The sequence below is a fragment of the Coregonus clupeaformis genome, chromosome 5, assembly GCF_020615455.1.
Source record: "Coregonus clupeaformis isolate EN_2021a chromosome 5, ASM2061545v1, whole genome shotgun sequence".
Taxonomy (NCBI): domain Eukaryota; kingdom Metazoa; phylum Chordata; class Actinopteri; order Salmoniformes; family Salmonidae; genus Coregonus; species Coregonus clupeaformis.
Genome location: NC_059196.1, coordinates 45,550,291 through 45,573,663, shown reverse-complemented (window position 1 = coordinate 45,573,663; position 23,373 = coordinate 45,550,291). Strand labels below are relative to the sequence as shown.

At 45.7% G+C, this 23,373-nt stretch overlaps 1 protein-coding gene across 11 annotated transcripts in view; it reads left to right on the top strand.

Annotated features, from left to right (window-relative positions):
* The window catches only part of LOC121566958 (roundabout homolog 2-like), a 300,354-nt gene that overhangs the window by 252,727 nt on the left and 24,254 nt on the right, over positions 1-23,373 (top strand). For 8 of the 11 annotated variants that reach the window (XM_045214692.1, XM_045214661.1, XM_045214649.1 and 5 more), the window contains 4 exons: positions 1,324-1,596; positions 5,997-6,122; positions 20,233-20,392; positions 21,434-21,697. In XM_045214692.1, coding sequence (XP_045070627.1) covers positions 1,324-1,596; positions 5,997-6,122; positions 20,233-20,392; positions 21,434-21,697 — 823 coding nt within the window. The remainder of the gene's footprint in view (positions 1-1,323; positions 1,597-5,996; positions 6,123-20,232; positions 20,393-21,433; positions 21,698-23,373) is intronic. The other 3 variants (XM_045214703.1, XM_041876910.2, XM_045214669.1) reach the window with 1 other exon arrangement.

Below are 23,373 nucleotides of genomic sequence, written 5' to 3'. Positions count from 1 at the left end.
GTTTATTTATTTTCCCATTTGTACTTTAACTATTTGCACATTGTTACAACACTGTATATATACATAATATGACATTTTAAATGTCTTTATTCTTTTGAAACTTCTGAGTGTAATGTTTACTGTTAATATTTATTGTTTATTTCACTTTTGTTTACTATCTACTTCACTTGCTTTGGCAATGTTAACACACGTTTCCAATGCCAATAAAGCCCTTAAATTGAAATTGAAATTAAATTGAAATTGAAATTGAAATTGAATTGAGAGAGAGAGAGAGAGAGAGAGAGAGAGAGAGAGAGAGAGAGAGAGAGAGGGAGAGAGAGAGAGAGATGGGGAGAGAGAGAGAGAGAGAGAGAGAGAGAGAGAGAGAGAGAGAGAGAGAGAGAGAGAGAGAGAGAGAGAGAGAGGGAGAGAGCGACAGAGAGGGAGAGGGAGAGGGAGAGGGAGAGAGAGAGAGAGAGAGAGAGAGAGAGAGAGAGAGAGAGAGAGAGAGAGAGAGAGAGAGAGAGAGAGAGAGAGAGAGAGAGAGAGAGAGAGAGAGAGAGAGAGAGAGAGAGAGAGAGAGAGAGAGAGAGAGAGAGAGAGAGAGAGAGAGAGAGAGAGAGAGAGAGAGAGAGAGAGAGAGAGAGAGAGAGAGAGAGAGAGAGAGAGAGAGAGGAAGGAAGGGATGTGAAAAGATGGCCCTCTGCCGTGGCTGTACATCATCTCCCCTTCACTGGGCGCTCAAACCATACAGTACTACAGAGGGGCTGGGCTCACACACACAAATGCAGAGTGGCACTATTATCCCTCATTGTTTTCAACAAAGGGAGGAGAGAGAAAGGATAACAGGGAAGGAAAGAAGCATATGAGAGAGAGAGAGAGAGAGAGAGAGAGAGAGAGAGAGAGAGAGAGAGAGAGAGAGAGAGAGAGAGAGAGAGAGAGAGACCAAAGGTTGGGAGTCAGCGGCTGGAATTAGAATGCATGAATAAGTTTGAATGAGATGAATATGTTAAGCTGGATTTTAAGAGCTGAGCTGATGTCAAAGTGTTGAGCTGCTCAGGGTAATTCCCTCTCACCCCTGGGACTGTTTCTGACTGAACCCAGGGTCACTCTGACCTGATGCGTAGTTAGACATAGACACTGCTCCACATAGACACCGCTCCACTCCTAATCTGTCTTGAAGAACAGCATTGTACATCAATGACTCTTAACATCACTTTACCTTTCTACCTTTTATTCAAATACAATGGGATTATAGTTCATCTTCATACAGTATTTGTCATTGAAGCCCACACCACAGTCTTGTAAACTGACCCCTATTGTCTCTCCGTGTGTCTCCTCCAGACACCAGTGGTAATGGGGATAAGACTGGCACCATGCTCTCTGATGGAGCCATCTATAGCAGTATAGACTTCACCACCAAGGCTAACTACAACAGCCCCAGCCAGGGCTCCCAGGGAGCCACCCCCTACGCCACCACCCAGATCCTCCACTCCAGTAGCATCCATGAGCTGGCTGTGGACCTCCCTGAGGCCCAGTGGAAGGCCTCCATCCAGGCCAAACAGGAGATGGCCAACCTGGGGTACTCCCTGCCCGACAAGAACTCCTGCAACAACAGTGAGTGGGAGTGTGTGTGTGCGTGTTGGAAGGAGGAAGGGTTTGCGTGTGTGTGTGTGTGTGTGTGTGTGTGTGCATGTGTGTGTGTGCGCGCATGTCATACAGAGGGTGAGACTTCTCATATTTCCCTGCCATGCTAAATACCCTCAACTCAACACAGCTCTATGCTACATGACCATACACACACAGTGTGTAATATTAGCCCTAGCCATCATGGCCACACTCCTCCTACTGTGTGGATGACCCCAGTACAAATCACTGCTGAGTGACAGATCAGTATGGAGTGTTTCATATGATACCCCAGTTCACCCCTGTTTACAAGCCATGGGTTTACTGTGACCTGACAGCAGTTTGTACTTTAATACTCACCATTTCACAATCTGTCTCTGAAGCCCGTTCCTGCTCCACTGTCCGTGACCGCCTGATTCTGTTTTAAGGACTCATTTTCCCCTTGCTGCCATTCAGTCTTGGTCACTTTCCAAGGTTAAATAAACACCTGATGAAAGGCTATGGTGCTAGACCAAAGCATCAATTTCCTCCAGCCTTGGATTAACTTACTTCCCTCTCTGTTCCATCTAATTACCTATCATCTTTAGCACAACTAATATTTAAGAAAATAATCCAACTCAATTATAATCGATTTGAAAGAAGACTTTTCTAAAAGCCTTGTAGAGTTTTCTTTTTCAGGACTAATGAGTATTCTGAGGCTCTTTATACATATTCATGGACTCATTCTCTAGAGGTTTAAAGTAAATTCATTATATTTGTACAATGAGCCCATAATGTAATAACACTTAGAAACTCAATTCCCGATCCCTTGCTTTGTCTTGTATTATTTTAAAAAGTAAAATTTGATTAGATCTGTAGAAAATGCTACAATAAATGACTTTCACCTGCTACAAGTTTATTTATATCTCCCATCTCAGAAATGGATAATACTTTGGCCTTCTTCCAAAATAAAAATAAAATCTCGTAATTTTTTAAATTATGCATCACAAACAAAGGCTAAATGTTTCACTGAGTGAAAGTAACCGTGGGTGGGTGGGTGGGCGAGCGAGAGAGAGAGAGAGAGAGAGAGAGAGAGAGAGAGAGAGAATGTCTAGATGGATGGATGGAAGAGGTGTGCGTAAGTAAGGTACAGTGCCTTGCTAAAGTATTCATCCCCCTTGGCGTTTCTCCTATTGTGTTGAATTACAGCCTGTAATTTAAATGGATTTTTGTTTGGATTTAATGTAATGGACATACACAAAATAGTCCAAATTGGTGAAGTGAAATGAAAAAAAATTACTTGTTAAAAAAAACTCTAAAAAATAAATAAGATCTGGTGCAACCAATTACCTTCAGAAGTCACATAATTTGTTTAATAAAGTTAACCTCTGTGCAATCTAAGTGTCACATGATCTCAGTATATATACACCTGTTCTGAAAGGCCCCAGAGTCTGCAACACCACTAAGCAAGGGGCACCACCAAGCATGCGGCACCATGAAGACCAAGGAGCTTTCCAAACAGGTCAGGGACAAAGTTGTGGAGAAGTACAGATCAGTGTTGGGTTATAAAAAAATATCTGAAACTTTGAACATCCCACGGAGCACCAATAAATCCTTTATTAAAAAATGGAAAGAATATGGCACCACAACAAAATTGCCAAGAGAGGGCTGCCTACCAAAACTCACGGGCCAGGCAAGGAGGGCATTAATCAGAGAGGCAACAAAGAGACCAAAGATAACCCTGAAGGAGCTGCAAAGATCCACAGCGGAGATTTGAATATATGTCCATAGGACCACTTTAAGCCGTACACTCCACTGAGCTGGGCTTTATGGAAGAGTGGCCAGAAAAAAAGCCATTGCTTAAAGAAAAAAATAAGCAAACACGTTTGGTGTTCGCCAAAATGCATGTGGGAGACTCCCCAAACATATGGAAGAAGGTACTCTGGTCATGATGAGACTGAAACTGAGCTTTTTGGCCATCAAGGAAAACGCTATGTCTGGCGCAAAACCAACACCTCTCATCACCCCGAGAACACCATCCCCATAGTGAAGCATGGTGGTGGCAGCATCATGCTGTGAGGAAGTTTTTCATTGGCAGGGACTGGGAAACTGGTCAGAATTGAAGGAATGATAGATGGCGCTAAATACAGGGAAATTCTTGAGGGAAACCTGTTTCAGTCTTCCAGAGATTTGAGACTTGGACGGAGGTTCACCTTCCAGCAGGACAATGACCTTAAGCACACTGCTAAAGCAACACTTGAGTGGTTTAAGGGGAAACATTTAAATGTCTTGGAATGGCCTAGTCAAAGCCCAGACCTCAATCCAATTGAGAATCTGTGGTATGACTTAAAGATTGCTGTACACCAGCGGAACCCATCCAACTTGAAGGAGCTGGAGCAGTTTTGCCTTGAAGAATGGGCAAAAATTCCATTGGCTAGATGTTCCAAGCTTATAGAGACATACCCCAAGAGACTTTCAGCTGTAATTGCTGCACAAGGTGGCTCTACAAAGTGTTGACTTTGGTGGGGTGAATAGTTACAGTGGGGGAAAAAAGTATTTAGTCAGCCACCAATTGTGCAAGTTCTCCCACTTAAAAAGATGAGAGAGGCCTGTAATTTTCATCATAGGTACACGTCAACTATGACAGACAAATTGAGAAAAAAATTTCCAGAAAATCACATTGTAGGATTTTTTATGAATTTATTTGCAAATTATGGTGGAAAATAAGTATTTGGTCACCTACAAACAAGCAAGATTTCTGGCTCTCACAGACCTGTAACTTCTTCTTTAAGAGGCTCCTCTGTCCTCCACTCGTTACCTGTATTAATGGCACCTGTCCACAACCTCAAACAGTCACACTCCAAACTCCACTATGGCCAAGACCAAAGAGCTGTCAAAGGACACCAGAAACAAAATTGTAGACCTGCACCAGGCTGGGAAGACTGAATCTGCAATAGGTAAGCAGCTTGGTTTGAAGAAATCAACTGTGGGAGCAATTATTAGGAAATGGAAGACATACAAGACCACTGATAATCTCCCTCGATCTGGGGCTCCACGCAAGATCTCACCCCGTGGGGTCAAAATGATCACAAGAACGGTGAGCAAAAATCCCAGAACCACACGGGGGGACCTAGTGAATGACCTGCAGAGAGCTGGGACCAAAGTAACAAAGCCTACCATCAGTAACACACTACGCCGCCAGGGACTCAAATCCTGCAGTGAAAGACGTGTCCCCCTGCTTAAGCCAGTACATGTCCAGGCCCGTCTGAAGTTTGCTAGAGTGCATTTGATGATCCAGAAGAGGATTGGGAGAATGTCATATGGTCAGTTAAAACCAAAATAGAACTTTTTGGTAAAAACTCAACTCGTTGTGTTTGGAGGACAAATAATGGTGAGTTGCATCCAAAGAACACCATGCCTACTGTGAAGCATGGGGGTGGAAACATCATACTTTGGGGCTGTTTTTCTGCAAAGGGACCAGGACGACTGATCCGTGTAAAGGAAAGAATGAATGGGGCCATGTATCGTGAGATTTTGAGTGAAAACCTCCTTCCATCAGCAAGGGTATTGAAGATGAAACGTGTCTGGGTCTTTCAGCATGACAATGATCCCAAACACACCGCCCGGGCAACGAAGGAGTGGCTTCGTAAGAAGCATTTCAAGGTCCTGGAATGGCCTAGCCAGTCTCCAGATCTCAACCCCATATAAAATCTTTGGAGGGAGTTGAAAGTCCGTGTTGCCCAGCGACAGCCCCAAAACATCACTGCTCTAGAGGAGATCTGCATGGAGGAATGGGCCAAAATACCAGCAACATTGTGTGAAAACCTTGTGAAGACTTACAGAAAACGTTTGACCTGTGTCATTGCCAACAAAGGGTATATAACAAAGTATTGAGAAACTTTTGTTATTGACCAAATACTTATTTTCCACCATAATTTGCAAATAAATTCATAAAAAATCCTACAATGTGATTTTCTGGATTTTTTTTCTCATTTTGTCTGTCATAGTTGACGTGTACCTATGATGAAAATTACAGGCCTCTCTCATCTTTTTAAGTGGGAGAACTTGCACAATTGGTGGCTGACTAAATACATTTTTTCCCCACTGTATGCATGCACAAGTTTTCTGTTTTTTTTGTCTTATTTCTTGTTTGTTTCACAATATAAAATATTTTGCATCTTCAAAGTGGTAGGCATGTTGTGTAAATCAAATGATACAAATCCCAAAAATATCAATTTTAATTCCAGGTTGTAAGGCAACAAAATAGGAAAACTGCCAAGCGGGGTGAATACTTTCGCAAGCCACTGTATATCCACTGCTTGCCTGATGCTCTAACTGCATGTTCTGCATGTGCTTGTGCTTCAGCCAATCACCTGATGCCGCTGTATATTTTTGCCCTTTAACCCCACTAGCACTCCTTTTCATTCCTGACTACCGATTGGCCGAGGGATTGTCTAATAGAATGCCACACAACCAATCACAAGATTTCAGCACCACCAGCTCTCACAACAGCTCAGACCGAAGCGGCAGCCTATCAGGTTGGTTTCTGATGTGGCAGGCAGGGATCTGACTGGTCTTCCTGTTCCCTTCAACATTCTGGGATATCTCATGGACTGCGATTTAATCGACTGTATCATTGATTGACTTGTTAATTGCTTTATTGATCTCTTTTGCATGTGCATAACCTAACATCTAAGGGAGGTCTTTATTAACCCACTCCCCGCTCACCACTGTTACTTTGCTCCCACTGCTAATACTCACAACTCATTTCAAGTAAACAATGCGCTCATTTACAGGACGGCCTCGATCATCGACATCAACCACATTGTTTCTACTTTTTCAAATGTGCGATCTTGAGGATGCAGTGTTATGTGCAGCAATTATACCCTATTTACATGCAATGAAGTGCTTTATCCTCTAGATTAGTTGTAGAAACATACTCTAATCTTCCTTTTAAAGAGAGAAAGAGAGAGGCAGTGGGGATTTGTGCTAATAGAACAGGGCTCCAGGCGTCCTAGCTGAGCTTACTCTATCACGGCTGGGCCTTGTAACAGGCTTGGTATCCTACCAGGAGCGTGTGAGCAGTTGAGAATTGGAGCAATGGGACTCCTTCAGACAGTTGGAGTGGTGCATTGTGAGTCTACACACACACACACCCCATCTGAGACGCTTGGCTAACTAAAGTGGTAAAATTGCCTCCCATTTTTCCTCTTCTTCTAATGGTTACTGACCACAGTAAAACCCATGTACCCTCTCCTCTCTACCTCCCCTCCTCTCCTCTCCCCCTCCCCTCCTCTCTGGTTTCTAATCCAATACACTGGGCTGGGCTGGCAGACATTAGGCTGGAGAGGAGAGGCAGTCTGGAGTGGTCATGTCTTCCACCTGACATAGACACAGGCTTCCCATAGACTCCAGCCAGGTCAACAGTCAGTCACTCTGCTGGAGGTAGAGAGGGAGAGATGTCACAGGAGAGGAATGGCACCAGTTTCATAAAAATCTGATATATTACAGGAAGGAAGGAAGGAAGGAAGGAAGGAAGGAAGGAAGGAAGGAAGGAAGGAAGGAAGGAAGGAAGGAAGGAAGGAAGGAAGGAAGGAAGGAAGGAAGGAGACATAGAGAGAGAAACACAGAGGGAGAGAGAGAGAGAGACACATACACACACATAGAGAGAAACACACACACAGAGAGAGAGAGAGAGAGAGAGAGAGAGAGAGAGAGAGAGAGAGAGAGAGAGAGAGAGAGAGAGAGAGAGAGAGAGAGAGAGACTGACTTTTTGTCTTTCTTTAATGATACATTCTCATTTCATTAAAACCTCACCCCGCCCTTAAAAAAATAATAAAAAATCAAATGTACAAAATATTAACAATATCCCCTGTACTGCATACTCACTTTGCCCTCTACCCCACGATACAAAAACAACACCACACATCACAATAACCCAAACCTCACCACTTCTACAACCGTATATCCAGACCATCTTCCCCAGCTATACAGACAGCCCCCCAACACACCATATCTCTTGAAACATCTCCACACTTTTTATAATTTTATAGAACTTAAATTCCACGCTAAGGCGCGCAGACACCATCCCATTAAATAATAGTAAAGGGTCTGTTATCCCCCCACCTTTGACCCTGTTCCTCCTTGTTAGCCAAATAGCCAACTTTGCCTGAGCAAACAGAAAATTCAACAACACACCTTTTCCTTATTTGAATACCTGTACTCCATTATAAACATCCCGACAGTAAACTCCACCCCCAACCTCTCACACAGACATTCAAACAGAGACATTAAAGGCATTAACCTGGCGCACACAGAAAACACATGAATCACAGTTTCACTCATGACACAGAAAGGACACCCCTGTCTGACTTCCGGTTCAACCCGTGCCAACCAGCTGTTAGTGGCCAGGGCTCCATGTAGAGCCCTCCACTGGAGGTCCCTTGACCTCTTCGGTTTGTAGAGACCCCTCCATCTAAAACACACCATGCTCTCCACCCCACATACCCCCTGCCACTGATGTGCCTTCACTCCTGTTAGGCTCCTAATGTTCCTTACCTTAGTACAGAGGTTGTATAGGACTTTACCTCCCACCCCCTCAAACTCCCCCAGGCTCGGAGTGTTAAAAATCTAACAAGTACTCCAGAACCCCTTGCAGTCCCCAGTCTCTGCCGTCACCTGCAGAGGCGGAAACATTGGTGGCCCTTCCCCCTATGGCCACTCAAACACCCCCCTTACCGGCTGCTCAGACAGTTCCTCCTGGACTTCCCCCAGGAATTTCTCCAGCAGCCTAAGAGATGTTAGTCCTGTTTGTTGTGCTAGGACTTCTGGAGTTTTCCAGCCCTCCTCTGCCAGTAGTCGCAGGTCACCCAGCCTTAGTAATCCCGTTGCCATCAGTCGCCTCTGCAGGGTGGCCGACTGAACCGATCTCAAAAGGATGACTGGGTTGTGGAAGATAGGCTCCTCCCACACCCACAGCCCAGGCTCCACACCCCTTTCTCGTGTGGGCCTTCGCAGCTGCTAGGCCCTGAGCACCACAGAATAAAAATCTGAGAGACCTGCTGTACTCAGCCCCCCCAGCCTCATGAGGAATAGCTGCCGGTCCAACCTTAATCCGCCAGCTCTCCTCAGCAGTGCGCATGCTGGTTCCCTCCATCCGACATCAGAAAGGTACAGCAGGCTCTGCGCCGCCTTTAGTCGGAATGCTGCCACCCTGCTCTCCAGTTCCACCAGGCCCTGTCCTCCTTCATTTACGGACATACACTACCAGTCAAAAGTTTGGACACACCTACTCATTCAAGGTTTTTTCTTAATTTTTACATTGTAGAATAATAGTGAAGACATCAAAACTATGAAATAACACATATGGAATCATGTAGTAACCAAACAAGTGTTAAACAAATCAAAATATATTTTATATTTGAGATCCTTCAAATAGCCACCCTTTGCCTTTATAACAGCTTTGCACACTCTTGCATTCTCTCAACCAGCTTCATGAGGTAGTCACCTGGAATGCATTTCAATTAATAGGTGTGCCTTCTTAAAAGTTAATTTGTGGAATTTCTTTCCTTCTTAATGCGTTTCAGCCAATCAGTTGTGTTGTCTCAAGGTGGGGGGGGGTATACAGAAGATCGTCCTATTTGGTAAAAGACCATGTCCATATTATGGCAAGAACAGCTCAAATAAGCAAAGAGAAACGACAGTCCATCATAACTTTAAGACATGAAGGTCAGTCAATACGGAAAATGTCAAGAACTTTCAAGAAAGTTTCTTTAAGTGCAGTCGCAAAAACCATCAAGCTCTATGATGAAACTGGCTCTCATGAGGTCCGCCACATGAATGGAAGACCCAGAGTTACCTCTGCTGCAGATATTAAATTCATTAGATTTACCAGCCTCAAAAATTGCAGCCCAAATAAATGCATCACAAAGTTCAAGTCACAGACACAACTCAACATCAACTGTTCAGAGGGGACTGTGTGAATCAGGCCTTCATGGTTGAATTGCTGCAAAGAAACCACTACTAAAGAACACCAATAAGAAGAAGATACCTGCTTGGGCCAAGAAACACAAGCAATGGCCATTAGACCAGTGGAAATGTGTCCTTTAGTCTGGAGTCCAAATGTGAGATTTTTGGTTCCAACCGCTGTGTCTTTGTGAGACGCGGTGTGGGTGAACGGATGATCTCCGCATGTGTAGTTCCCACCGTAAATCATGGAGGAGGAGGTGTTATGGTGTGGGGGTGCTTTGCTGGTGACACTATCTGTGATTTATTTAGAATTCAAGGCACACTTAACAAGCATGGCTACCACAGCATTCTGCAGCGATACACCATCCCATCTGGTTTGGGCTTAGTAGGACTATCATTTGTTTTTCAACAGGACAATGACCCAACACACCTCCAGGCTGTGTAAGGGCTATTTTACCAAGAAGGAGAGTGATAGAATGCTGCATCAGATGACCTGGCCTCCACAATCCCCCGACCTCAACCCAATTGAGATGGTTTGGGATGAGTCGGACGGCAGAGTGAAGGAAAAGCAGCTAACAAGTGCTCAGCATATGTGGGAACTCCTTCAAGACTGTTGGAAAAGCATTCCAGGTGAAGCTGGTTGAGAGAATGCCAAGAGTGTGCAAAGCTGTCATGAAGGCACAGGGTGGCTGTCTGAAGAATCTCAAATAAAAAATATATGTTGATTTGTTTAACACTTTTTTGGTTACTACATGATTCCATATGTGCTATTTCCTAGTTTTGATGTCTTCACTATTATTCTACGATGTAGAAAATAGTAAAAATTAAGAAAAACCCTTTAATAAGTAGGTGTGTCCAAACTTTTGACTGGTACTGTGTACAACACTGCCTCCCTCAGCCAGTGATGGCCCAATCAGAAAAAATCCACCAGCTTGCGTTGCAGGTCTGAGAGCAGACCGGCGGGGGGTTGAGGACAGCCAGTTTATGCCACAGGGAAGATGCCACCAGGTTGTTGATTATCAACACCCTCCCTCTATATGACACTTGGGACAGGAGCCACCTCCACCTGGTCAGTCTTGACACCACTGCCTGTGACATCCCCTCCCAGTTCTTCCTGACCCACCTCTCCGAGCCCAGGTACACCCCCAAAATGTTAAGCCCTTCACAACCCCACTGCAAAACCCCTGGAAGCATAGGAGGGGCCCTATCCCCCCATGCCTCACATAACAGAGCTTGGATCTTGCCCCAGTTTACCTTAGCTGACGAAGCTCCCTCGTACACCTTCAGACTAGTCTCTAGTGTCTGCATATCCTGACCATCACAGAAATGTAATCTGCATACGCTGACACTGTTATGCCTGTCAACACACCCATGCCTGTCCAGCACACTTCCTGCAGTCTCCTGCATAGCAGGCCCAAAAAAGGCTCAATGGCTAGTGTATATAACTGCCCCGATAAAGGGCATCCTTGTCTAATGCCCCGCCTCACCCAGACAGGACTACTGAATCCCCCTCCCACCATACATGACGCCCTAGCATACAACATCTTCACATAGGCCAAAACCTTTCCCCAAACTCAAACACAGACATCACATTAAAAAGATACTCATGGTCCACTCTATCAAAAGCCTTCTCTTGATCTAAAGAGACCAGTCCAAAGTTCACATTAGAACCTCTCGACAAGTCCAACATGTCCCTGATTAAGAAGAAGTTGTCCGTGATTGAGCATACCGGTACGCAATATCTCTGGTCCTTATGTACTATAGAATCCAGATGGGACTTCAGTCTGTTAGCGAGGACATTGGCAAATATCTTGTAGTCCACACAGAGCAATGCCACAGCCCTCCAGTTCTTAAGTTCATAGAAGTCCCATTTTTTGGGCAGGAGAGTCAGAGCCGCCCGATGGCAGCTCATAGGCACCTCTCCTACCCCAACACACTCGCGCAACACACAAAAGAAGTCCAATCAAATTATTCCCCAGATTTTTTTTATAAAACTCCACTAGGAGTCCATCAACCCCCGGTGATCGGCCAGGGGACATCTGGGTTACGGCCTCTGCCAGTTCATGGGACAACAGGGGCATGTCCATTTCATCCCTCTGTGCCAGTGAGAGCTTAGGGAGTTCTGCAAACAAAACCTGAGCACACATAGGATCACACAGTTCTGCCCTATACAACTCAGTATAAAACTCCACAGCTCTGATTCCTGGACATGTAAAATCGATCAAGCCGGGCTGCACTCACCCTAGCCCCAAAGACCTTCACCCATGTATATTGTCTTGTGTTGGGATGTCTAGTTCTCCAAACATCCACTAGGTCAAACTGATTAATGATGTCCCTTAACACCCCCACTGAGCCTGAATGAGGCTCCTCCCCATTTCTGTATTTCGTAAAATCCATCGTAAGGTTCCAGTCCCACCGACCACCAGCGTCTCCTCAGGTGCTACCTGTGAGAGTTCATATCTAAGACACCCAAATAGAAGCCCCCTCTCTCTCCCTGTGTTAGGCGCATACACATTTATAAAGACATAACCCCTGTTGTTAATTTCTGCTTTTACTACAAGCAGTCTACCCCTACACACCTCTTTTGAAGAGCAAATTTTTACAGACAGACCCGGTACAAAAAGGACTGCCACCCCTGCACTAACATTTGTCCCATGGCTCAGCACACTTACCCCTTTCCACCAGCTCCACCAATCGACTTCATTCACCACATCACTATGCGTCTCCTGCAGAAACAACACCTGTACTTTTTTTTTGTTTTCCATATTCACCCAACACACTCCTCTTTCCCGCATCTCTGGTGGCATTAATATTAAGCAAGCCTACCCAAAGAGTCTCCATAAGAAGTGGGAGAAAAGCCAGCAACGAAAGAGACCCTCATTTTTCATAGCATGTTGGACTGATCTTACAAACTTTCCCGGATCGTAAAAAAAAGGCTCAAGATTAACTATTTTCCCCTTAGTCTCATTCAGGAACCTTGACAGTTCCCTCACCATGTACTTTGAGCCTTCTGACTGACTGGCTGTCAGCTCTGGACCCATAGAGGAGGAGTCTGACAATAAATCCTCCTCATCGTCTTCTTCCTCAGACTCACCTTCCTCCTCCTCATCTCCATCTCCCAACCTGACCACCTGCCCTTCCTCTCTAGTCGGGGCCTCCCCCCAACACCAGGCAAAGGTTCCTTGGTGCCTTTCACCACACCAGCCTCTGCCCTCCCACCTAATTTCTTCTCCCCCTTTTTCCTCTTCCGCTTGACACCCTCCTCCACCCCCCCCCCCCGTCCCCCTTCCCCAATATACTCTCCTCATCCACTAGTATAACCTAACTAAGCCCAGCCTCATCTACACCACCATCCATAACATGAATACACCCAGCCTCATCTACACAACCATCCATAACATGACTAGACCCAGCCTCATCTACACCACCATCTCTAGCATGACTAGACCCATCCTCAGCTACACCACCATCAATAGCATGACTAGACCTAGCCTCACCTACACCACCATCTGTAGCATGACTAGGCCCAGCCTTAGCTACAATACCATCTGTCGCATGACTAGGCCCAGCCTCTGCTGCCTGCATCTCATGGCCCCCTGCACGTTGACCTCTATTTCCCCCACAGGTGATTGTACCCTCACCTTGTCTACGGCCTTTATGTGAGCACGCAAAGCTCTTATGCCCCAAATCCCCACACTCAAAGCACCGTAGACTACAGCTGAAGTCAGAAGTTTACATACATTTTAGCCAAATACATTTAAACTCAGTTTTTCACAATTCCTGACATTTAATCCAAGTAAAAATGCTCTGTCTTAGGTCAGTTAGGATCACCGCTTTATTTCACCGCTTTATTTTAAGAATGTGAAATGTCAGAATAATAGTACAGAAAAATATGTATTTCATCACATACCCAGTGGGTCAGAAGTTTACATACACTCAATTAGTATTTGGTAGCATTGCCTTTAAATTGTTTAACTTGGGTCAAACGTTTCGGGTCGCCTTCCACAAGCTTCCCATAATAAGTTGTGAATTTTGTCCCATTCCTTAATAATATCCTTCTGACAGAGCTGGTGTAACTGAGTCAGGTTTGTAGGCCTCCTTGCTCGCACACACTTTTTCAGTTTTGCCCACAAACTGTCTATAGGATTGAGGTCAGGGCTTTGTGATGGCCACTCCAATACCTTAACTTTGTTGTCCTTAAGCCATTTTGGCACAACTTTGGAAGTATGCTTGGGGTCATTATCCATTTGGAAGACCCATTTGCGACCAAGCTTTAACTTCCTGACTGATGTCTTGAGATATTGTTTCAATATATCCACATAATTTTCCTTCCTCATGATGCCATCTATTTTGTGAAGTGCACCAGTCCCTCTTGCAGCAAAGCACCTCCACAGCATGATGCTGCCACCCCCGTGCTTCACATTTGGGATGGTGTTCTTCGGCTTACAAGCATCCCCCTTTTTCCTCCAAACATAACGATGGTCATTATGGCCAAACAGTTCTATTTTTGTTTCATCAGAACAGAGGACATTTCTCCAAAAAGTACGATCTTTGTCCCCATGTGCAGTTGCAAACCGTAGTCTTGCTTTTTTATGGTGGTTTTGGAGCAGTGGCTTCTTCCTTGCTGAGCGGCCTTTCAGGTTATGTCGATATAGGACTCGTTTTACTGTGGATATAGATACTTTTGTACCTGTTTCCTCCAGCATTTTCACAAGGTCCTTTGCTGTTGTTCTGGGATTGATTTGCACTTTTCGCACCAAAGTACGTTCATCTCCTTCCTGAGCGGTATGACGGCTGTGTGGTCCCATGGTGTTTATACTTGCATACTATTGTTTGTACAGATGAACGTGGTACCTTCAGGCGTTTGGAAATTGCTCCCAAGGATGAACCAGACTTGTGGAGGTCTACACATTTTTTTTCTGAGGTCTTGGCTGATTTCTTTAGATTTTTTTACCATGATGTCAAGCAAAGAGGCACTGAGTTTGAAGGTAGGCCTTGAAATACATCCACAGGTTCACCTCTAGTTGACTCAAATGATGTCAATTAGCCTATCAGAAGCTTCTAATGCCATGACATCATTTTCTGAAATTTTCCAAGCTGTTTAAAGGCACAGTCAACTTAGTGTATGTAAACTTCTGACCCACTGGAATTGTGATACAGTGAATTATAAGTGAAATAATCTGTCTGTAAACAATTGTTGGAAAAATTACTTGTGTCATGCACAAAGTAGATGTCCTAACCGACTTGCCAAAACTATAGTTTATTAACAAGACATTTGTGGAGTAGTTGAAAAACGAGTTTTAATGACTCCAACCTAAGTGTATTTAAATTCCGACTTCAACTGTATATGTGCTGGCAAAACCTGGGTAGAGCCCCTCCCCATGCCTCACTTTAAAATGCACATTTAACTGTTGCTCATTATTATTCAGAAACATGAACACTTGCCTCCGGAACGACGGCATCTGCCTGAAATTTGCTCTTTTCATGAACACAACCACAGCTTTGTTCATTCTGGAAGCGGAATGTATAAATTCAGCTCCTACCTGTTCACCGACCGCGAGCAGGACCTCCTCCACCTTCATTCTATTATCGGGAACACGCCTGAATCCATGCCGTAACGACAGCGTCTCGTCCGCGCTAGGCTGCGAAGCCATTACTCACACCACACCGTTCAAAACCCCAGGAAACTAAACCTCTATCCTCTTCCTCCCAAACAAAAAAAGAAATCGTTAATGTGGGTAACACTAAAACAAACAGTGCATTAACCCTCCACCATGGGTACAAACAGTGCATTAACCCTTCACCATGGGTGGAAAGAGAGAGAGAGAGAGAGAGAGAGAGAGAGAGAGAGAGAGAGAGAGAGAGAGAGAGAGAGAGAGAGAGAGAGAGAGAGAGAGAGAGAGAGAGAGAGAGAGAGAGAGAGAGAGAGAGAGAGAGAGAGAGAGAGAGAGAGAGAGAGAGAGAGAGAGAGAGAGAGAGAGAGAGAGAGAGAGAGAGAGAGAGAGATGCATATTTTTGTGCTCAGAGAAGAGCAGATAGAGGCTGATTATTTGCATAAACACAGAGAGGCCAGGGGACAATAAGCTCTTGATTATTTTAAGCTAACATGTGTATTTCGTTTGGTAGCCTCAGGATATTTTCCCTTGAAATGTCAGAGATTTAGAGCATATTGGTCCTACTATTTGGATTCACCTGTATAGGAATTCAATTGGGACTGTACTCTTGCACTTACCCCTCTGTGGTAGCCCTTAAGAAATAATATAATTACAGAGATCAAATCAAATTGTATTTGTCACATGCGCCGAATACAACAGGTATTAAATGCATAGTTACAGCCCGTAACCAACAATGCAGTTCAAGAAACAGAGTTAAGAAAATATTTACTAAATAAACTAAAGTAAAAAAATTAAATAAAAAAATAACACAATAAAATAACAATAATGAGGCTATATACAGGGGGTACTGGTACCGAGTCAATGTGCAGGGGTACAGGTTAGTCGAGGTCATTTGTACATGTAGGTAGGGGTAAAGTGACTATGTATAGATAATAAACAGCGAGTAGCAGCAGAGTAAAAACAAAGGGAGGGGAGTGTCAATGTAAATAGTCCAGGTGGCCATTTGATTAATTGTTCAGCAGTCTAATGGCTTGGGGGTAGAAGCTGTTAAGGAGAGTTTTGGTCCTAGACTTGGCGCTCCGGTACCGCTTGCTGTGCGGTAGCAGAGAGAACAGTATATGACTTGGGTGACTGGAGTCTTTTACAATTTTTTGGGCCTTCCTCTGACGCCGCCTAGTGTATAGGTCCTGGATGGCAGGAAGCTTGGCCCCGGTGATGTACTGGGCCGTACACACTACCCTCTGTAGCACCTTACAGTCAGATGCCATACCAGGCGGTGATGGAGATGTATTGCGTATACTGTGAGACATGCTATACACAAGTGCCCTGGTTTAAGTGAAACAGCATCCTATTAAATATGCATTTATCTCGCTCATATATTTCCATCTGTGGCTTATCTCTCTATATGCCACAATGTTTCTCTACGAGGACTAAACCCTGCAGAAATACACAACAGAGTTCTGACTGAATAATGTTATAGGTATACATTTGACATTTTAGTCATTTTAGTCATTTAGCAGACGCTCTTGTCCAGAGTGACTTACAGTAGTGAGTGCATACATTTTCAATATGGTTCCCCATGGGAATCGAACCCACAAACCTGGCATTGCAAGCACCATTCTCTACCAACTGAGCTACAAGGTACTATAGAACTTCAATGGCCAGAGTTTGGGTGGCAATGAAGGAAACTTTACTACAGTAAATGTTTTGAAGTCAACTAATGAAACACTAGATGTTTGAAAAGGAAAGAAGTTAAAAGAGGAAGGTACAGCGGCACAGTGTTTGGCTTCAATGAGCTGTGGAGGAAATAATGAACGTTAGGTCTGAGATAGGAACCAGATGAAGAGGAACAGAAATAGGTTAGCTTTCATGGTAGCGTGGTCTCCACTGGGGATGTGGTGGTGTTGCTCATTAAAAGCTACAGTACTGGAGGAGGAGAGGAAGAGAGGAGGAGAGAGAGGAGGAGAGAAGATAGAGGAGGATAGGAGGGGAGTAGATAGAGGAGAGAGGAGGGAGGAGGAGGAGGAGGGAGGGAGGAGGGGAGGAGGGAGAGGGGGGAGAGGGGGGAGAGGAGGAGAGGAGGAGAGGAGAGAGAGGGGGAGGAGGGGAGGAGTGGAGAGGGGGAGAGGAGGAGAGGAGAGAGAGGGGGGAGGAGGGGAGGAGTGGAGAGGGGGAGAGGAGGGGGAGGAGGGGAGGAGTGGAGAGGGGGAGAGGAGGAGAGGAGAGAGAGGGGGAGGAGGGGAGGAGTGGAGAGGGGAGAGGGGGAGAGGAGGAGAGGAGGAGAGGAGAGAGAGGGGGAGGAGAGGAGGGGAGGAGGGGAGAGAGAGGAGAGGAGGAGGGGAGGAGGGGAGGAGTGGAGAGGGGGGAGAGGAGGAGAGGAGGAGAGGAGAGAGAGGGGGAGGAGAGGAGGGGAGGAGGGGAGAGAGAGGAGAGGAGGAGGGGAGGTGGAGAGGGGGAGAGGAGGAGAGGAGGAGAGGAGAGAGAGGGGGGAGGAGAGGAGGGGAGGAGGGGAGAGAGAGGAGGAGAGGAGGAGAGGAGATAGAGGAGGAGAGGAGATAGAGGAGGAGAGGAGGAGAGGAGAGGAGATAGAGGAGGAGGAGGAGAGATAGAAGAGGAGAGGTAGCTGGCTAGTGAGCTCTAGGATCCCTGTATTATCTCATTCCGGAGCCCAGGAGAAGGGTTATGTTCTCACTGTTCTTGGAGTGGTGTCATTCAGCCCTACTTCCCCCCTCTCCTCCAACTATAGACTGCCCCACTCCTAATGAGCTACATGACTCAGGGCTGTAGGGGGGTCAGTGCTGATGATCTTATCTGATGCATCATCCACCCAACATACCAAACACATTGGGATGATTTCACTAATAGGCACCCTTGCTAGTTATCTGTCCAGCAGGGTATTCCTCTATGTGTCTTCCGTAAGATAGCGCAACTATCCTTTCTACTGTTATTATAAACCCATAATACAGTGTTATTCAGGTATTCTAAGAAACCCCCATCCAGGTACTACAGTCTGTTCTCTCAGCCCTTCCTTCTGGACTATCCATTCTGAGGCTCTGCCTGTGTCTTTCACTCAGCGCTGAGGCACCCAATAAAAACAGAACCAGCTCAAGTCTGCTCGGCTCCACAGTTATATGCTGGGAGGAAGCGCCCAAACCAGGCGGTATAAATACCCAGCTCCACATCTAAATATAGTGGTAGTTCCTTTTGAAGACAGGCCCAGTGTTTGTCAGCGAGATATGGGTCTGCTGTGTAGGTCCTGTGTAGCTCCTAGCCAACGCTTTCTTTGTATTTATCATATGTTGACTGGAATATCAGTGTCAGCCGTCCTTCCCTCCATAACAGAGGCTCATTTACAGTATTGATGCCTGCTCCGGTGAGGAGGGACTCGGGGTGATTGAGCAATCATGCCAGCTTGCCATTTATTGGGAAAAGTCGAGCATCGCCCAGAGGAACGATTAGGAAACACAATTACTTTCAGACTATACTTCCTGCCTTGGGCTTACTGTTGTTATTTTATTACTCAGTCTTTATCAGACTATCCTCCTCCCAGTCCTAATATCTCCTCTCTCCTTTTCTGCTGCAACATTGTTGCAATCCAATCATCTTTGATGGGAACATTTCTGCCCGGGAACAGCTAAATTCTTATAGGGAAAATGTACTGCTAAAGCAATATGCTGTATTTTCTCTGTCTCTGACCTCAGCCTTAATGGATCATAGAGATGAATTTCCCAAAATATCCCTGAGTGTTGATGGACAGTCTTTTTTGATGACGTTGAGCTAATTTGTAGCCATGTCCTAGTCTGGACAGTCTATTAGATTACATGGTGTTGCATGGCGCAAGATGCAGGGTTCCCTGAAATTGAGTTTTTTTGTGTCTCTGAGCAATGTGATTACAGGCCTTTGGCAGTGAGGGTTAACCAACAGATGACAGATACAAATGTACACAAGAGGCCTCCAAGGATGGTTTTCACTAGCCTATATGTGTGGCTGGCGATGTCAACTGGGGAGTATTTTCTGGATTGAGATGTGAGGTGTCCGTTGGCAGACTGATAGTGGAGTCTGCCACAAATGTGGATTCCTAGAAAGGACTCCAAACTCTCGGTTTATCTCCAAGTCCTCTCAGACCTCAGACACACAAGCAATGGTCATAGCACAAATACACAAACTCACACATGCAATGGTCATAGATATATTTTATCTTCATTTCAAGGACAGTTTGGAAATGAACATAGGCACAGCAGCAACAACAGCCTGCAGCCTTTTCCTCTATATGACAAGTGATCTGAGGCCTGCAGACCACACTGAGGACAGCTGAGAAAGATAGCAGTGGGCTTTAGATGTCAAAGATCACCTGAGATAAAGAGAGCCCCCCACTGTCACCAAATCACATAAACCCCAATCTAGACGTAGGCCTGGCTGGCAGATTTATAAAGATGGATGGGGCAGAGCAGAGGAGAATCCAGTCTCAGAGGGGTGTGAGGGGATATGGAGCTCTCTCTTTCTCTCTCTGGCGTAATCAAATCAATGAAAGTTTAATAGACTTTCAGTGAATTCCATTATGGCAACACAGACGCCACGGACCCATTCATTATGATGATGTTCTGAAGTGAGATATTTCATTGTGGACCCACACCACTAGTGAGATGGGGACACTGAGGGATGGCTGGAGGACCGGGGTCTACCATCTGCTTCTTTACTGCTGCTCTCTCCCTGTTTCTATGGAGATTTGAGGCCTTTCAGCAAATCAATCAATGGAAGCGTGCTTTTCATTAGTTGGCCTTGAGGTTCTGTATGAGGCTGCTGACAGGCATGGCTCATTGAAGCCGTTTGTTCGAGAATGTGGGTGACTTTTAGAAGGAGATGTCGAAATTACCTGTTTCGAAATGAAGGAATGTTCAGCTGGATATGTTCAATCGATTTCTGTTGGCAATATCTTTGTTAGACTGACAGTGAATACTTCACATAGCCACCCATGTTATATGGTTTTATAGATTTTTCTAGTAATTGAATTCTTCATATTGTCTGAGTCAATCTCTCTAACTCGCTCCATCTCTGCTGTCCATAGGTGGTAAGGGGGGTAAGAAGAAGAAGGTCAAGGCTGGCGCCAAACCCACCAAGGTTAACGGCTCCAACTGGGCCAACGTGCCCCTGCCTCCTCCCCCTGTACACCCTCTTCCTGGCACCGAGCGGGACCACTACCCCAACGAGCACTATGAAGGAGGAGGGTATGTGCCACACCCACCATAGCATACACGCTATACATCCACGTAGATGCAAAACAGTGCACACTCTGCCCATACAGTCCAACTAGATTATTCCACACTGATTAGAACAATTGTATTTATCTATCATTGTCTGACCCTCCATACAGGCTTTGCCGAAAGTGAGACAGTTACTCCTAATAGGGGATTAGGGGACAACATTAGCCTATACAAGTATATACAGGACACTGTTGAGTTCAAGTAGAACCCAACCAACTGCTGTGTGTTATTATAGGACATTGTCGTGCTCCTGGCTAGCTGTTCTTCTCTGTGGCTAATAACACTAGTACATCAATCTATTCTGCTGATTCTCTTTCTGAGGGAAATAATTCAGGACTGCATTGTTTCAAGCTGTGAGAGAGGGAAAGACAGAAAAAGAGAGAAAAAGAGAGCGATTCCACAGTGAGCTCTCTCCACTGACTGAGTCTGAGGGAAATGTTTTACTCACTAAATTACCCTCACGCTACTGTTATTGTTAGTAGACAGCCAGGCAGTCAGTGCCTTCATGTAAAGTCTGCCTTTAGTCAGGGGAGGTGTTAGCTAAAAATGTTAATTGTATCCCAAAATAGATACACTCACACATAGTATCTCCTTTAACTGCGTGTCTCCCTAGTTGAGGTGTGCTGTCCGCTAACCCTCATCTCCAGTCTAGGAGACTCATCTGGTTTAATAGGCTATCTGGCAAATGAGGAGTCCTCTGCACTGTAAATCTGAGCCTCTTAATGGCCACAGATTTAAACAGTTATGTCCTATGGAGTGTGCACTGACAAATTCCTTTAATTAACATTTTCTTTACGACTAGTGTTATTTTAGCATGTATAAGCGCCGTTATGGGAAATGAAAGCCTCACTCCCTCCACTGCTCCTCTGCTCGGATGTACAAAGTCCTTTAGAAAGTTTGCCAAGGTCACACTAGTCTGGCACGTGACCAGAAGAAAAAAAGTTGAGTTACTTAGAGCACCTCTCTTACTCCTCCTCCCTCTATCTCTCTGTGTGGCCACCCCAGGTATGAGAGTGATGGCTGGGGTCCTCCCATGCCCATGCAGACCTACCTCCACCAGGGAATGGAGGATGAGCTAGAAGAGGAGGAAGAGAGGGTCCCCACCCCACCCATGCGTGGTGTGGCCTCGTCCCCAGCAGCGGTGTCCTTCGGCCAGCAGTCCACGGCCACCCTCACCCCCTCTCCCCGGGAGGAGCTGCAGCCCATGATCCAGGCCCACCTGGACGAGATCACCCGTGCCTACCAACTGGACATGGCCAAACAGACATGGTACGTACGCCCACTGGAGGGGAATACTACAGAAAACAGTAAAAGGTTCAAATGGGGTGACATGAGAATGCCTACTATGGATATTATGCTGGATGTGTTTTTCTTTCAGTATCTGTTTATTCCTCCTTTCCATGTTTTATTTAGGTGTTATGTTAGCTGTACAGTCACGGGCATTGCGCAAAACAGAAACACTCATTAATCATGTTATTTTAATGGTCCAGTGTTACCACTTACACGACTACCCCTTCTGCTCACTGTAAGAAGCACAATGTGGAAATCACTTGTTTAGGCCCCATCCCACACCCATGCTGCTACACATTCCGTTGTTGTGGTGCTCATGCACGGCAGATGAAGCCCATATTTCATCCTGTCGGAAGAGAGGGAGAGAACGAAGGAGGAAGGGAAGGAAAGATGGAGAGAATGAAGGATGAAGAGGGAAAGAGGGAGAGAATGAAGGAGGAAGGTAGGGAAAGATAGAGAGAACAAAGGAGGAAGGTAGGGAAAGAGGAAAAGAACGAAGGAGGAAGGAGGGAAAGAGGGAGAGAACGAAGGAGGAAGGGAGGGAAAGAGGGAGAGAACGAAGGAGGAAAGGAGGGAAAGAGGGAGAGAACGAAGGAGGAAGGGAGGGAAAGAGGGAGAGGACGAAGGAGGAAGGGAGGGAAAGAGGGAATGAGGGAGAGAACGAAGGAGGAAGGGAGGGAAAGAGGGAGAGAACAAAGGAGGAAGGGAGGGAAAGATGGAGAGAATGAAGGAGGAAGGAAGGGAAAGATGGATAGAATGAAGGAGGAAGAGAGGGAAAGAGGGAGAGAATGAAGGAGGAAGAGAGGGAAAGAGGGAGAGAATGAAGGAGGAAGAGAGGGACAAAGGGAGAGAACGAAGGAAGAAGGGAGGGAAAGAGGGAGAGAGCGAAGGAGGAAGGGAGGGAAAGAGGGAGAGAACGAAGGAGGAAGAGAGGGAAAGAGGGAAAGAGTGAGAGAATGAAGAAGGAAGGGAGAGAATGAAAGAGGAAGGGAGGGAAAGATGGATAGAATGAAGGAGGAAGAGAGGGAAAGAGGGAGAGAACGAAGGAGGAAGGGAGGGAAAGAGGGAGAGAATGAAGGAGGAAGGGAGGGAAAGAGGGAGAGAATGAAGGAGGAAGGGAGGGAAAGAGGGAGAGAATGAAGGAGGAAGAGAGGGAAAGAGGGAGAGAATGAAGGAGGAAGATAGGGAAAGAGGGAAAGAGGGAAAGAGGGAGATAACGAAGGAGGAGGGGAGGGAAAGAGGGAGAGAACGAATGAGGAAGAGAGGGAAAGAGGGAAAGATGGAGAGAACAAAGGAGGAAGGGAGGGAAAGATGGAGTGAACGAAGGAGGAAGAGAGGGAAAGAGGCAAAGAGGGAGAGAATGAAGGAGGATGATAGGGAAAGAGGGCGAGAACAAAGGAGGAAGGGAGGGAAAGAGGGAGACAATGAAAGAGGAAGGGAGGGACAGAGGGAGAGAATGAAGGAGGAAGGGAGGGAAAGAGGGAGAGAAACGAAAAAGGAGAGAGAGGGAAAGAGGGAAAGAGGGAGGGAATGAAGGATGTAGGGGAGGGAAAGAGGGAGAGAATGAAAGAGGAAGGGAGAGAAAGATGGATAGAATGAAGGAGGAAGAGAGGGAAAGAGGGAGAGAACGAAGGAGGAAGGGAGGGAAAGAGGGA